The sequence below is a fragment of the Propithecus coquereli genome, unplaced genomic scaffold (assembly GCF_000956105.1).
Source record: "Propithecus coquereli isolate 6110/MARCELLA unplaced genomic scaffold, Pcoq_1.0 Scaffold1, whole genome shotgun sequence".
NCBI classification, from domain to species: Eukaryota; Metazoa; Chordata; class Mammalia; order Primates; family Indriidae; genus Propithecus; species Propithecus coquereli.
In genome coordinates, this window is record NW_012133857.1 from 596,716 (window position 1) to 609,258 (window position 12,543).

At 40.2% G+C, this 12,543-nt stretch overlaps 1 protein-coding gene across 2 annotated transcripts in view; it reads left to right on the plus strand.

Annotated features, from left to right (window-relative positions):
- The window catches only part of STAC (SH3 and cysteine rich domain), a 161,555-nt gene that overhangs the window by 116,376 nt on the left and 32,636 nt on the right, over positions 1–12,543 (plus strand). For both annotated transcript variants that reach the window (XM_012650672.1, XM_012650737.1), the window contains one exon: positions 5,841–5,919. In XM_012650672.1, coding sequence (XP_012506126.1) covers positions 5,841–5,919 — 79 coding nt within the window. The remainder of the gene's footprint in view (positions 1–5,840; positions 5,920–12,543) is intronic.

The following is a 12,543-nucleotide window of genomic DNA, read 5'->3' on the forward strand; positions in this document are numbered from 1 at the left end:
CAAAGCTACCGGGAGGGGCTGAAATGGGTCCACTGAGCTGAAAATCTGGGCTTCGGGACTGGGGCTGTCCAAGACCTGCACTCTGGAGTGCCATAGAGTTTTGCAGCCCATGCTGAAAGCCACCATCCCTCCTGCAAAGAGGCCAGGACCTTCCAGTTCACATGACCACTTAGGATAGCCTGTACCCAGTTACCAGTTCCACTGTTGCAGCCCCTGCTGGACTGGAAACTTCTGGGCAAGACACAGATGAGAATCCAAATGGTCTGCCCCACAGAGTCCTCTCAATATCCAGTAATTACAGTGGCTTGTGGGAAGAAAGACAGGGCATACCCCCGGGAGGGGTTCTCAGGGACTGAGTTGAAACAGCTCCCTCATTGGGTACAGGTTTATCCATAAGATAACCTGAGATTGTAGGTAGTTGAGTAGGGATATATTAATGGATCAGGTGGGTGAGTAGGTAGATGTGGGTCCTCTGACTGATGCCACATGGTTATCCTGGAAGCCATCTTGAAACTCACTGAAAGCCCTGTTCTTCATGTATCCCACTGATTTTAAGAGGGAAGAACCAAAAATAAATGTTTACTTTTTTTCCTTGTTGTACATAAAATTGATGTCAACAAGTTCTTTCTTATACTCAGGAAGCATGAAGAGCCTACAATTTACTAGCACTGTAGAGACACAAAAGAAAAGGAGGACGTGGCTCCATACCCTTAGAATTCACAACTTATTTCTGAAGACCAGACCAATAGAGAAGAAAACTGATGGTGGCGGCACTGTCTAGGACATTTTAAAAATACATTTTTTATGTCTTATACTATTTTGTTGAGTGAGAACACAATATATATGTGTTAAGGATATTATAATAGCTATGTCATATGAGTGAAGTACTTCATAGTAAAGATGGAAAATGTTTAGCTTTAGTAGACATTGCCTCAAAGCAATGAGGGTATAATTTGTGACATTTTAAGATACCTGAAAGATGGATAGAAATGGTGCTACATGTGACCAAATAAAACATACAAAGTATATATGGATGGATTTATATTATATACAAATATGGCTGCACAGGTTGGGTAATAATACTAATAATATACATAAAGTGCACAGGGCCTGACAAAATTAACATTCAATAAGTAAAATTTATTGCTTCTTTGTTTTCATTAGGTATCTAGGCCTTAGCTGGGTTTTCTCTGAACCTGAGTTATTATGAAGTTAAACAAGGGTGTAATCCATTAACAAGACAAACGTTATCAGAGAAGAGTATTTCCCAGCACCACCCTTTAACAGGACCTGTGCCTGGGCTCTGCTAGAAACCCCTGGATCCTCAAGGTTTCTGCTCTCTTCTTCTCAGCCCTTCTCCTTGTCTGATTATGTCCTCCAGTCATTCCTTAAGTTGAGGTGTTCCCAGAGGTCTGCTTTTGCTTGGTCTTCTTGTTCTACATGCTCTTTCTGGTTGATCTGTTTCACATTCCTTCAGTCCAACCACCGTCTCTAAGCTGATGACTCCCTTAGATATTTCCAGTCCTAACCTCTTTCCCAACCACCACACCAGTCCTACAGATATCTGCAAAATCTGTAGGATTTTGCAATCAGCAACTCCAAACTAAACTCATATTCCGTTGGTGATTAGATCTTATGATTCAGAACTCAGAAGTATGTATCAAAAATGTCCTTCCTCTCTACCACCAATGCTGGAGCTTTGAACTTCATTATCTCTCACCCAGATTATTATAAAGGAATAACTGCACTACTCTCTTCCTTTTAAATCTACCCTTAGTAATACCTTTGTGCAACTTTCCTATTTAAAATCCTCTATGGAGTCACTTATGCCAGAACGACAATGCCCAAACTCTTTGGCATGGCATAGGAGGCCTGTCACTACCCTAAAAACCCACCTTTCCCTGAACTCCCCAAGCTCTGTGACATCTCAAGACCTTAGAACATGCTGCTCCTCCCAGCTGAAATTCTTTAAGAGCTACCTGATTTCTACACAAGCAATGAAGAGTCTCCAGACTCCCCCAAGCATGGCCAGTTGCTCCTCCCACAAGCCTTCCAGAATTCCTTTCTTATAGGATATACATGATTGTACTGTAATTATCTGCTTTTGCATCTATTTCCTGAACTAGGTGCTGGGTGATAACAGTAGACATCAGGGCCCCCCTATTCCTTATTCCTCTCATAATACCAGAGCCTGATAGGATGCCTGGCACATAGTGACCACTCAAGAATGAGGAAGAATTAGCAAGGGACTCTTGAAGACAGACCTCGGAATCCTCAGAGATCCACACAGCACTTCTGTTCTCACTCCCTAAGCTCCAGGCACAGTGTATCCTTCTTTAGATAGCTGTGTTCTATCCAGGCACTCACACTTGGTCTCCACCTCTCTGCAGACAACACCTCTCCGAGCTTCTGGGTCTGAGTGGGCGCCTCTTCCCTGGTCTCCCATAACAACCAGTTCATCAATCCATGATTTACATATTGCTTGGTAATTTTCACTTTTTTGCTTAATTTTTCTCTCACTTCTCCAGCCCCCTCCTCCCCTAGACAAAGCTGCTTAAATGAAAGGACTTTTGTTCGCGTCCTTTCATTGCATTATCCATTACCTTACACCAGTGATTCTCAAACTTTGGTGGGTATTGGAATCCCTTGGAGAACTTTGTAACAATATGAAGACCCAGGTCCTGTCCTACTTCAACCAGCCTGGACCTCTGTGAGTTTTATCAACTCTCCAGGTGACTCCAATACCCACCACAATTTGAGAACCATTGATCTATACTGTGCCAACTCATAGATTCTCACTAAATATTAATATGTGGTCAACGCATGAATAGACAAATGAACAAACAGCCTCCTCAAACTGTCTAAACTTCCAAAGGGTCTAAAGCCATCAATGAATTAAATTATTGGTTCTTACTGTGTAGTCTCCAGATCAGTAACATCAGTATCACCTGGGAAATGCAAATTTGGGTTTTCCTCTCAGATCTACAGAATCAGAAAATCTGATTTGGGGATCCCAATAATCTTCATTTTATAAAACACTCCAGGTGATTCTGATACACATTAAAGTTTGAGAGTTACTGAGTTAAACGGAGGACTTATGTTTGCTTTCCAGGAAATTGGCCTCTGCTAGCCCCTCCTCTTCCTCTCCCATATTCACCCTAGCTGGCTCACACTTGCTCTTGTTCCCTCTCTGTGTGAACAGCTGTGAATCAGACATTCACAGTGGCCACGAGGCTGGGTCTGAAATTTGAAACAGAGATCCAAGAATGCTAATCATCCCCCTAGCCCCACGTACCACATTACATCTCCTTTCTCAGGGGACTGAGGAGGGCCATGCTGCCAATGAGTCACTTCCTCAAAGCCACATAGAGCTGGCTCCCAGCCTGCAGCCATCTCCCCTTACACCTCAAGACTTTTGTAGATCCCACCCAGCGATCCAGAAGAAATGCACAAACAAAACTGGCCAGAGTAGAGAGACCTCTCTCCACTTTGACCTGCATTCTGAACAGGCCTTTCTCACATCTCTGATGAGAGGTGATATATCCTCATCCCACGCCAGCACAAGCATCTCCCATGCTTATATGAGACCAGCCTTGGCAGAAGGGCAATTGGAAAGCCAGTCTAGAGAGGCAAGAGCTGACAGGAGGCTCCCCAGAGATGGCCCTAATCTATCCATATCAACAACAGACAGCCACTCCTGTGGTTGTGAGCTTTGCTGAGTTTATGACAAGGAGAGATCCTCAGAAACATTTCACAGTAGGCAATGAACATTTCAGGCTCCTCATTTTTGGCCAATACTTAGAAGCAGCAAGACACCGGAGGGACAATTGAAGGTTGTTCAGTTTGCTTTCATCTCTAAAACAGCTTTGCTTCTAGTAACATCTGGACCCTACAGACTGGTTTTAGGGGCAGAAAACATAGTTTTGTGAATGTCAATGTGATGTCCATTCATCACTATCCAGTTATACTGGGGCTGGTTCCATCAGTAAATATTTGCTGGAGTTTTGCTCTGTCAAGGCATTGTTCTGAAAGCTGCAGAGAAACAAAGATGAATCAAATTGTATTGAAATAACTGTCACATCACTCTTTTCCGGGAGTCTAACTTGCCTCAATGGAAGAAAACAGAAACAATTGATTGGTACTTTAAAATGATTTTACTTCCTTCCTGCAGGTCAGTGATAATGAACTTCAGCCTCTTGCCATTCTTTTAGTATTGTTATGTCCTAGAGCTAACATATTCCCACATAGCAAAGCTTTTCCCACAGATTTAATTCTTCCAGGGCTGTAGAGGCATTTGCTTTACATTGTTGAGAAGTCGCTGCCTAGCTGTGTCCAAATTGTTATGTTTTCTTTAACGGGCTTTCAAATGTTCTAAAATCTAACAGGCTTGATGGCTTTGAGAAGGCCAGAAGAAACCAAATTCAAACAACATTCTGAGAGTTAATTGGCTAGTTTATGAATAATCTTCAGTTTCATAAGATTAAATTAACATAAATGAAATTGTATGCAAAGCATCTCGTACAGAAATTGTGATCATGAACTTCAAGGGGAACAGGGTACAAGTGACTTAGACACCCTGTGACACTGATTTTTTTCTTCTTTCTATATGTCATGAAAGTATGAGTGGTTGAAAAAAGCCTTAATGCTAAATTATAACAAAAATCAGGCTCTGGACGATGGTGCTATAGTGCTCTAGAGATGACTGGGGGAGCTGGAGAAGTAAACTTGCCCCTCTCTGTTAAAAGATAAATTGTTTTTAAAAATGTGACTCTCCTTAGAGGCACCCTAAATTCCTCACTGGAAGAGGATGGAGCCAGGCAGACAGAAGGGAGGTCATCTGGCCCTTTTGAGGAGGCAATCAGTGGTCTGCTGGTAAATGTTTAACCAGCAGCTTGTGGCTGAACCCTGACTTGCAGCGTTTGCCAATTTCTGTGGTGTAAATACCCCTACCACAGTAACCAATTTCATGCTATCAATGTGATGCCCCTGAAGGCTCTCACCAGCCCTCGGAGCTTCCCCAGCGCACCACTGGATGAGGTATGGTGCTTAAGAGCACACATTCTGGAGGCAACGCCTGGGATTCAGGGCCCAACTCCACCACTTAATAGCTGTGGCACCTCAAGGAGAGTTACTGATTCTCTCGGGGCTTCAGATTCCTTTCTGAAAAGTGGGTCTATCCTAGAATTATTGTGATGAACGAATGAGATGATACATATAAAGTACTTAAAAACAGCATGCGGCAAATGATCAGGAACCATTACCTGTTCAGGGTGCTGTTATTATTGTTGTTGTTGTTCTTATTATTTCTGTAACCTAAGTGGAAGTATGATTATGGCTTTTCTTATTGCAAAAAAGTCAGAGTAAGTATTCCAAAAACAACTGATTTTTGCAGCAATAGAAACAGCATTTAACTTGTACCTAAGTAAGTGGTGCATTCTCAGTAGTGTATCTTGTTCTCTATAGTTAACACTTAAAACTCACCTATAGAAAGAGCTGTAGTTTTACTCAAAATGTTAAGCAATGGGGTATGGGCAGGAATTCTGATTTTTCTCTGTTTTCTGTTCCTGGGAAGAAGCCTAGCTGTGGCCTGTGCACCTAGGCATTCACTCATTGAGTACTAGCATGGCCAGCCTGAGCCTACCAGACACCTGAAGGACAGTGCAGTGCCCACAAGAGTACACAGCCTCTCTGAAGTTAGCCAAACAGAGGAGATAGTGATGGTTGGATTCTTAAGTGTCATGCAAATTCCACCTTAGCCCTTTGACTGACACCAAACTTTCTGTTCATTGATCCCCTGATATAACATTGCTCATCCCATGCTATTTCCTCTTTCCTCCAAGACTTCAGATCTCGTGGAAGTTCCTGAGGAAGCTGATGGGCCAGGAGGCGAGTGTGACCTGAGGAAACGCAGCAACAGCGGTGAGTGAGGGAGCTGACCCAGCACAAACGTGAATCGCTTGAGTCAGGGTCAGGGGGCAGCTGAAGTCGATATCCCATGCCCAGTATTTCTCTGCTAGTTCATGGATTCGGTCAGGGCAAGTGTTCAATATTCTGGAGGGAAACTGAGTGTGGTTTCTGGTTGATTTCTGTGACTCGAACATTTCCCTGAGTTCTGTCTCCTGAGTTCTCATACCTTATGGACTTAGCTATATGAGGATTTAGGAGTCACTTTCAGACCTTTTTGTGAATGCATCATTTTCTCCAGTGACCTAAATTACATCAGTAAACCATATCACAGAAACACTAGTTCATGCTATACCTGAGGTGCCTGACACCAAACGACAGTGCGGCCAGCGAGGGGAGCATGGGCCTCGTACTTGGCTCCTTCCCTGGCAGACACAACTCAGACCCTCAAAACTGTACAGTCCAGTCAAACATTCTTTATTAATGTTACTTATTCATCTAATAGCTTAAGCCTTTGTTTCAATAATTTCTAAAACATTTATTACATGCTAACCACACAGTATTGCTTGCTAACATTAAGAAAGAACCACCCTATAACCCAGAGTGTAAAGACACACGAGCAGACCCTTCGGGATACATCCTGCTGAGCATTTTTGACATCAGTAACTATTAAACCTTTACTCATTTATCAAAACATATTTATGAAGCATTTACTATCATCAGCAAAAGTACATCCATCACAGTCTAGCAAGGTGCAGGTCCTGACCTGCGTTGTTGACTCGGGCTGAATGCATGCTCATGGCAGAAGTGATCCCTCCACGCTCCAATCCCAGCCTCTGCCTTTTCCAGCCTGGATGCAGAAATTCTGCATTCAATGCTGCTTGTCACTGCAGCAGCAGCAGCTGTCTTGCAGCGTATCACTTCCACTTCCTTCCTTCTGGGAATTCATTTATGTCTCTTTGCACATTAGAACTGTGCCTGTGTGATTCCCACAGGCACCATGTGCTTAGTGGCCTGGTGACTCTCCTTCCTAAATAAGCATCAGCTCTCACCATACCACCACAGCCCCCCTTGCCAAGCCCACACGCACCTGCTAATGCTCACCATCAGGGTAAGGATTCTTTGGCATCACATGGCAAAACTATACTTTTAGATCAATGCAAATAGTCGTTGAGCACTTAGCAGTGCCATTAGAGAGACACATTAGAAGAAGATGTTGGCTTCAAGGGGAACCTCACGGCAGGGCAGCAAAGCAGCAGGGCTGTCCCAGCCAGGTCTGTCTGGCATTGCAGGACCAGCAACAGAATCTAAACAGCAGTCCCAGGGTTCTTCAACATCTGAGGCACTAACTCATCAGAGACCCCTATATAAATCAGGTTTGGAAGTTAATTCTTCAAGTCTGGTAAGCTGCTCAGTCCTGAGTCTGACTTCCAACCTGATATTTCTCCCACCAACATCCCTGATGGCCTCCTCATCACTAACTGCACTGGAAGCTTTTGGTCTATGGCCCATCCTTGCTCTGGAGACAGACTGCCAGACTTCACTTAATGATCGTATGACCTTGAAGCAATGACCTATCCTCTCTCTGCTTTAATCACCTCATCTCTGAAATGCAGATAATAATAACACCAAATCAATAGGGTTGTTACGATCTTTATGTGAGATAGCAAATATACACACTATTCATATATTGATGACACCCAAAATTCATCTCCAGCATTAGGCTTCTTTGCTGTCTCCAGATGCCTATAGCCTAGGGGACATTGCCCTCTGAATGGGGAATAGGAACCTTAAAGTTAATACACCCAGCTTTACTCTTGATCCCTTCACCCACCCACCCATCCAAACTGGCTCTTCCCACAATTATCTCTGCTCAGTCAATAGGAGCTCCATTCAACCAGTTGATTAGGCCAAAGTTTTTGGTGTCAGCCTCGACCCCCGCTTCCTCTCACTCCTCATATCCAATCAGGCAGGAAATTCTATCTGCTGCTTCTCGGAATTATGCCCAGCAGGTGCCACTGCTAACTCTCTGCCTCAGCCATCTGGTCCAGCTCTGCTGATGCTGGAATTGGCTCACCAATTACTTTAGCAGCTAAGGCCTCCATTTACCCTGGGGATCTCTTCTCTCAAAAGATGATCCTGATAGATTTTATAATGTGAAGAGCTGTATTTAGGAATCATCAATATGCAGCATGGTTGCTATTAACAAAGCCATCATAAAGTCATAAAGTATCAGAGATGCAGGTAGAGACTCATTACTCCAACTGTGACCCATCCAACCAGCATCCCCGGCACCATGTGAAAGCCTGTTAGAAAGGCAGAATTTCAGGCTGCCTCAGACCTGCTGAATCAGAGTCTGCATATGAATCTGTGGTTCATGTGGCCATTAACGTTTGAGAAGTAGGATTTGAGGTTATTCAGTCCAATTCCCTCCCTCCAATACACACACACACACACACACACACACACACACACACACATACACATACACACACTACAACACATACCACGTAGACAAGGAAACTAAGTCTCAGAGTAATATACTACACACAAAGACACAAAGTTGATTATTTTCCATCTCTTCTATGGTAAGGGGCATTTTCACAGCCTCATTCAAAGAGATCTGTTGAAAGAACCTAGCAAGCAATAAACTTCCAAAAAGCTTTGGAGATCTATTAGCAATTCTTCTGATCAGCAATAGCTTTCTTCACAATGCGCCCTTAGAAGCTAGGGAGATAGATTAATTATGCAGCAGTTTGCCTCAAAACATCTTCCTTCGATTGGTTTTAATCCCGTCCATGCAGTTTGAGAAACAACATAGAGAAAACACCCGACATGTGGTTCAGGTTCCCACTGGTCTCAATCATGGCAAGGAGGGTGTTGGCTTTTCAGAATCAGTGTTTGGGAGGCCAGTCTCAACCAGTTCTGCATTACATGTTCCATTTATGTCCTAAAAGTAAATGTAGTGCACACAGGTGTTATTTCTTCTAGCCAGGTGTTATGTCAAATTCCCTGATGAATATTTCCAAAGCCACCTTAGAAAAAGGGTGCAATTAATTTCTCTACTACTAAAAGTACAGTCTCTGCTTTCTCTCATATAAATGACCTTGGCAGGTCTCAGTGTTTCTGGTTGTTGTTTTCAACACTATTCCTGGATGCATCATGAATATAGATGGGGAGAATTGTTGGCCTTCACCTTTGGCTTAACTGCTAGAAACTTCATTCATAACAAAGTAATGAGCAAAGTGAGAAGTAAAATTCTGGGCTTCCCATTTCAGCTTGAAATGTCATAGAACAACATTACTGGCTGCTTTTAATAATTGCATTTCAGAACAACTGTATGTGATCATAATTTTCCTGGAAGAGAAACAGAGAGAACAGGACACAAGCAATACAAATTCCTTGAGATTGTCTTCAAAAAGGACTGGGTTAGTCACATCCACTTGAGGATATTACAAAATCCGATATTACCAAATCCGATATTACCTCACTTTGCACCAAAGCAAAGAAATTATGTTCAGAAAGAAAAAAAGGCAAGCTCTGATTTAGAAAATTCATCCTTGCCTGCGGAATGCACTGATTCTGTATCTCAAATTTTAAGGTGTCACAAAAAAAAGCAGGGTTTTTTTTTTAATAATTAAAAAATATTTGTTATGTTAAATGGAACAAGCAATCTTCAGCCTTCTTGGAAATTGAATATTTTACTTTAAAAAGCCCCTAATTTTAAAGCTTTGGCCAAGTTATAGTTTATTTGGAGATACATATATGTGCATATATATACACACACACATAAAAGGGAAGTTAATGAATTATTTTATTTTATTTTTTTGCTCATAACTAAGTTATCCCCATCTACTGTACTAGTAAAATAAAATTCAAATACTTAATTAGCCTACCCTTATCATGTATATGTTGCAATTAAATAAAGTGAAACATTTTAAATGTAAACTCAAGAAAGCAGAGTTTTTTTAATGGCTAAGTTGGCAAATGTCCCTGGATTTTGTACCCCTCCAATGGACAATTTCTAAATTACAAATGCAAGTTATTTATGGTATGTTTTTACAACACACATTTTGTATCAAGACCAGGTAAAGATTTCTTGGAAAACATAAAAGATTCCCTTTCTAGCAATGTGGAAAGCTGGATGGTCAGAGAAATTTTTCCTAGTTTAGCATTCCTAAAACTGTTGAGAATGAATTTTTTTTTAATTTCTAGTAATGCATGACTGAGCTGGCAGCAAAATAAGTAAATTCCTTAGAGTATAGAAATGACAATAAAACATGAATCCAGAGACATAAACAGGTAAAGGCTAATGTTTCCTCTGCATTTCCCTGGGCCTCAGCTTGGGCAATAATAGACCCCATGTACGAATACTAGAGGACAAAACCTGGGGAGTGGGCAAGGTACTAGGTAACATGAGAGGCCCTTTGGAAAAATGCTAATACCCCAAAAGGCACCCTTAGTGTCACTAGAAAAAGATGATGCCCTATAGAGAAATATGCTATATCAGCCTTAATTTAGGTAGAAAAGAAAAGAAACAAGAAGAGTGGGGAGGAGAGAGAAAGAGAGACGGAGGGAGGGAATGTAGGAAGGAGGAAAGAAGAAAAGAGAGTCTTCTTACTTGGGTTTACGGCCTGAATTCATGCTACCTGTATGGGCAAAGTAAAAAATATGAAATTTTAGTTTAATTTAAAGTTGCCAGGTGTGATAAGATCACCAGGCATTAGGCAGAAGAAAATGTAAAGCCTCTCTGGAGGAAGAGAATTTTAACCCAGATCTTAAAAACTTCCCACAAATGAACTTTCAAAGAACATGAGCTAACAATCGAAATTTACCAAACACATGAGAAAATGAGCCATCATGAGTAGGAGCTAGCACAAACAACCAACTTCATGATCAGACTCTCAGAGACTGTGTATTTTGAAATTATAGAATAAAGAAATATATAACTATTATAGTTGTATGTATTTAAAATATAAAAAATGGACTAGAAAATATAACAGAAGAATAAGAGACTGTCAAAAGTAAACAGGCAAATTTGAAGAAAAACCAAATAGAACTTCTAGAATTTTTTTTTTTAAAAAGTAGAAATTTGACTGTTGGGTTTAATAGCATATTAGACATAACTGAAGGGAGAATCCGTTCCCTAAAATATAGAGCCAAAGAAATTGCAGAGAGTAGCCAGGGAGACCAAGCAGTGGAATTCACGATAGTAAAAGAGACATGGAAAGTAAGTGAGAAAGTCTAACATGCATCTAATTGACATTTTAGAAGAACATAAAGAGAGAATCAGAGAGAGACAATATTCAAGAAGACACTGGCTGAGAATTTTCCAGAACTGATTAAAGATACCATTCCTCAAATTTAGAAATCTATACCTGGACACATCTTAGTGGAACTACAGAATTTCAAAGACAAAAGAAGCCATTAAATGCATGAAAAGACAAATTACCTGGAAAGGAATGAAAATTAGACTGACAGTTACTTCTTACAAATTACAATAGAAGCTAAATAAGAGTAGAATGATACCTTATGTATGCTAAAAGAAAAGTGACTGTTAACCTAGAATTGTAAATGAAGCAAACTATCTTTCAAGAATATGTTTTCGGGCAAAAATCGTATCTACAGTGCAATTAAGAAAGACCTATGCTCAAAAATTATAAAAAGATGTACTTCAAACAGGAAAATGTGACCTCAACAGAAAGACTGAGAAGAAGAAATAAAGAACAAAGAAAGTGGTAAACATGTGGTTAAATCTAAGCAAACATTGGCTACATAAAAAAATAATATTTACTAAGAGTTGTTAATAAAATATTAAAATACTGATATTTAAGTGGGAAATGGGGATTCAAAGATTCTTCTATTATTTGAAAGGAGATTAAATATATTATTTCACTTTAGATTTTGTTAAAATATGCCTCGTAAATTTCTAGGACAACCACAGAAAGAATAAAAAATAGATTAAACCTTTCAAATCAGAAAGGGAACAAAATTAAATGATGAGGAGAAAAAAAGCCAATCAATTGAAAATAAAAAAAGGAAAGTTGGGAATAATAGAAAAAGTATAGAAAATTTGGCACAAATAGAAAGTACAAAATAAAACGTTAGGAAGGAATCCCAACTTATCAGTAAATAAAATCAATGTAAACCAACTAAATCCTAGATAAAAGATAAAGTTTGTCAAACTGGATTTTAAAAATGATCTATATGCTCTTTATAACTATCTAAAACATAAAGATATAGAAAGTAGAAAAGCAAAGGAGTTATTTTTTAAAGTTACCACAAGGGGGAAAAAAAGGAAAACATAGGCAAAATTAAGAACTTTTCCAGTGTAGAAATAAAGGGAAAACCACAGGCACATATTAAGCAAAAGAAAAATCATTTGGCTATATTAATATGCAAAAAATGAACTTTAAGACCAAAAATGCATTAGTAGAGATAAAAAGTATGGTCATGTCCACTTCATCAGAAGATATAAATTATAAACTTGCATGTATCTAATACATAGACTGAAAAATGATAAAAACTCAAGGAGAAATTGACCAAATTATTAGGAAAATTGTCTTTCCCCTTCATAGTGAGGGATTGTAAAATGCCTTTGTCAGTGGCAAATCAGATAGACAAAAGGGTTCAGTATAG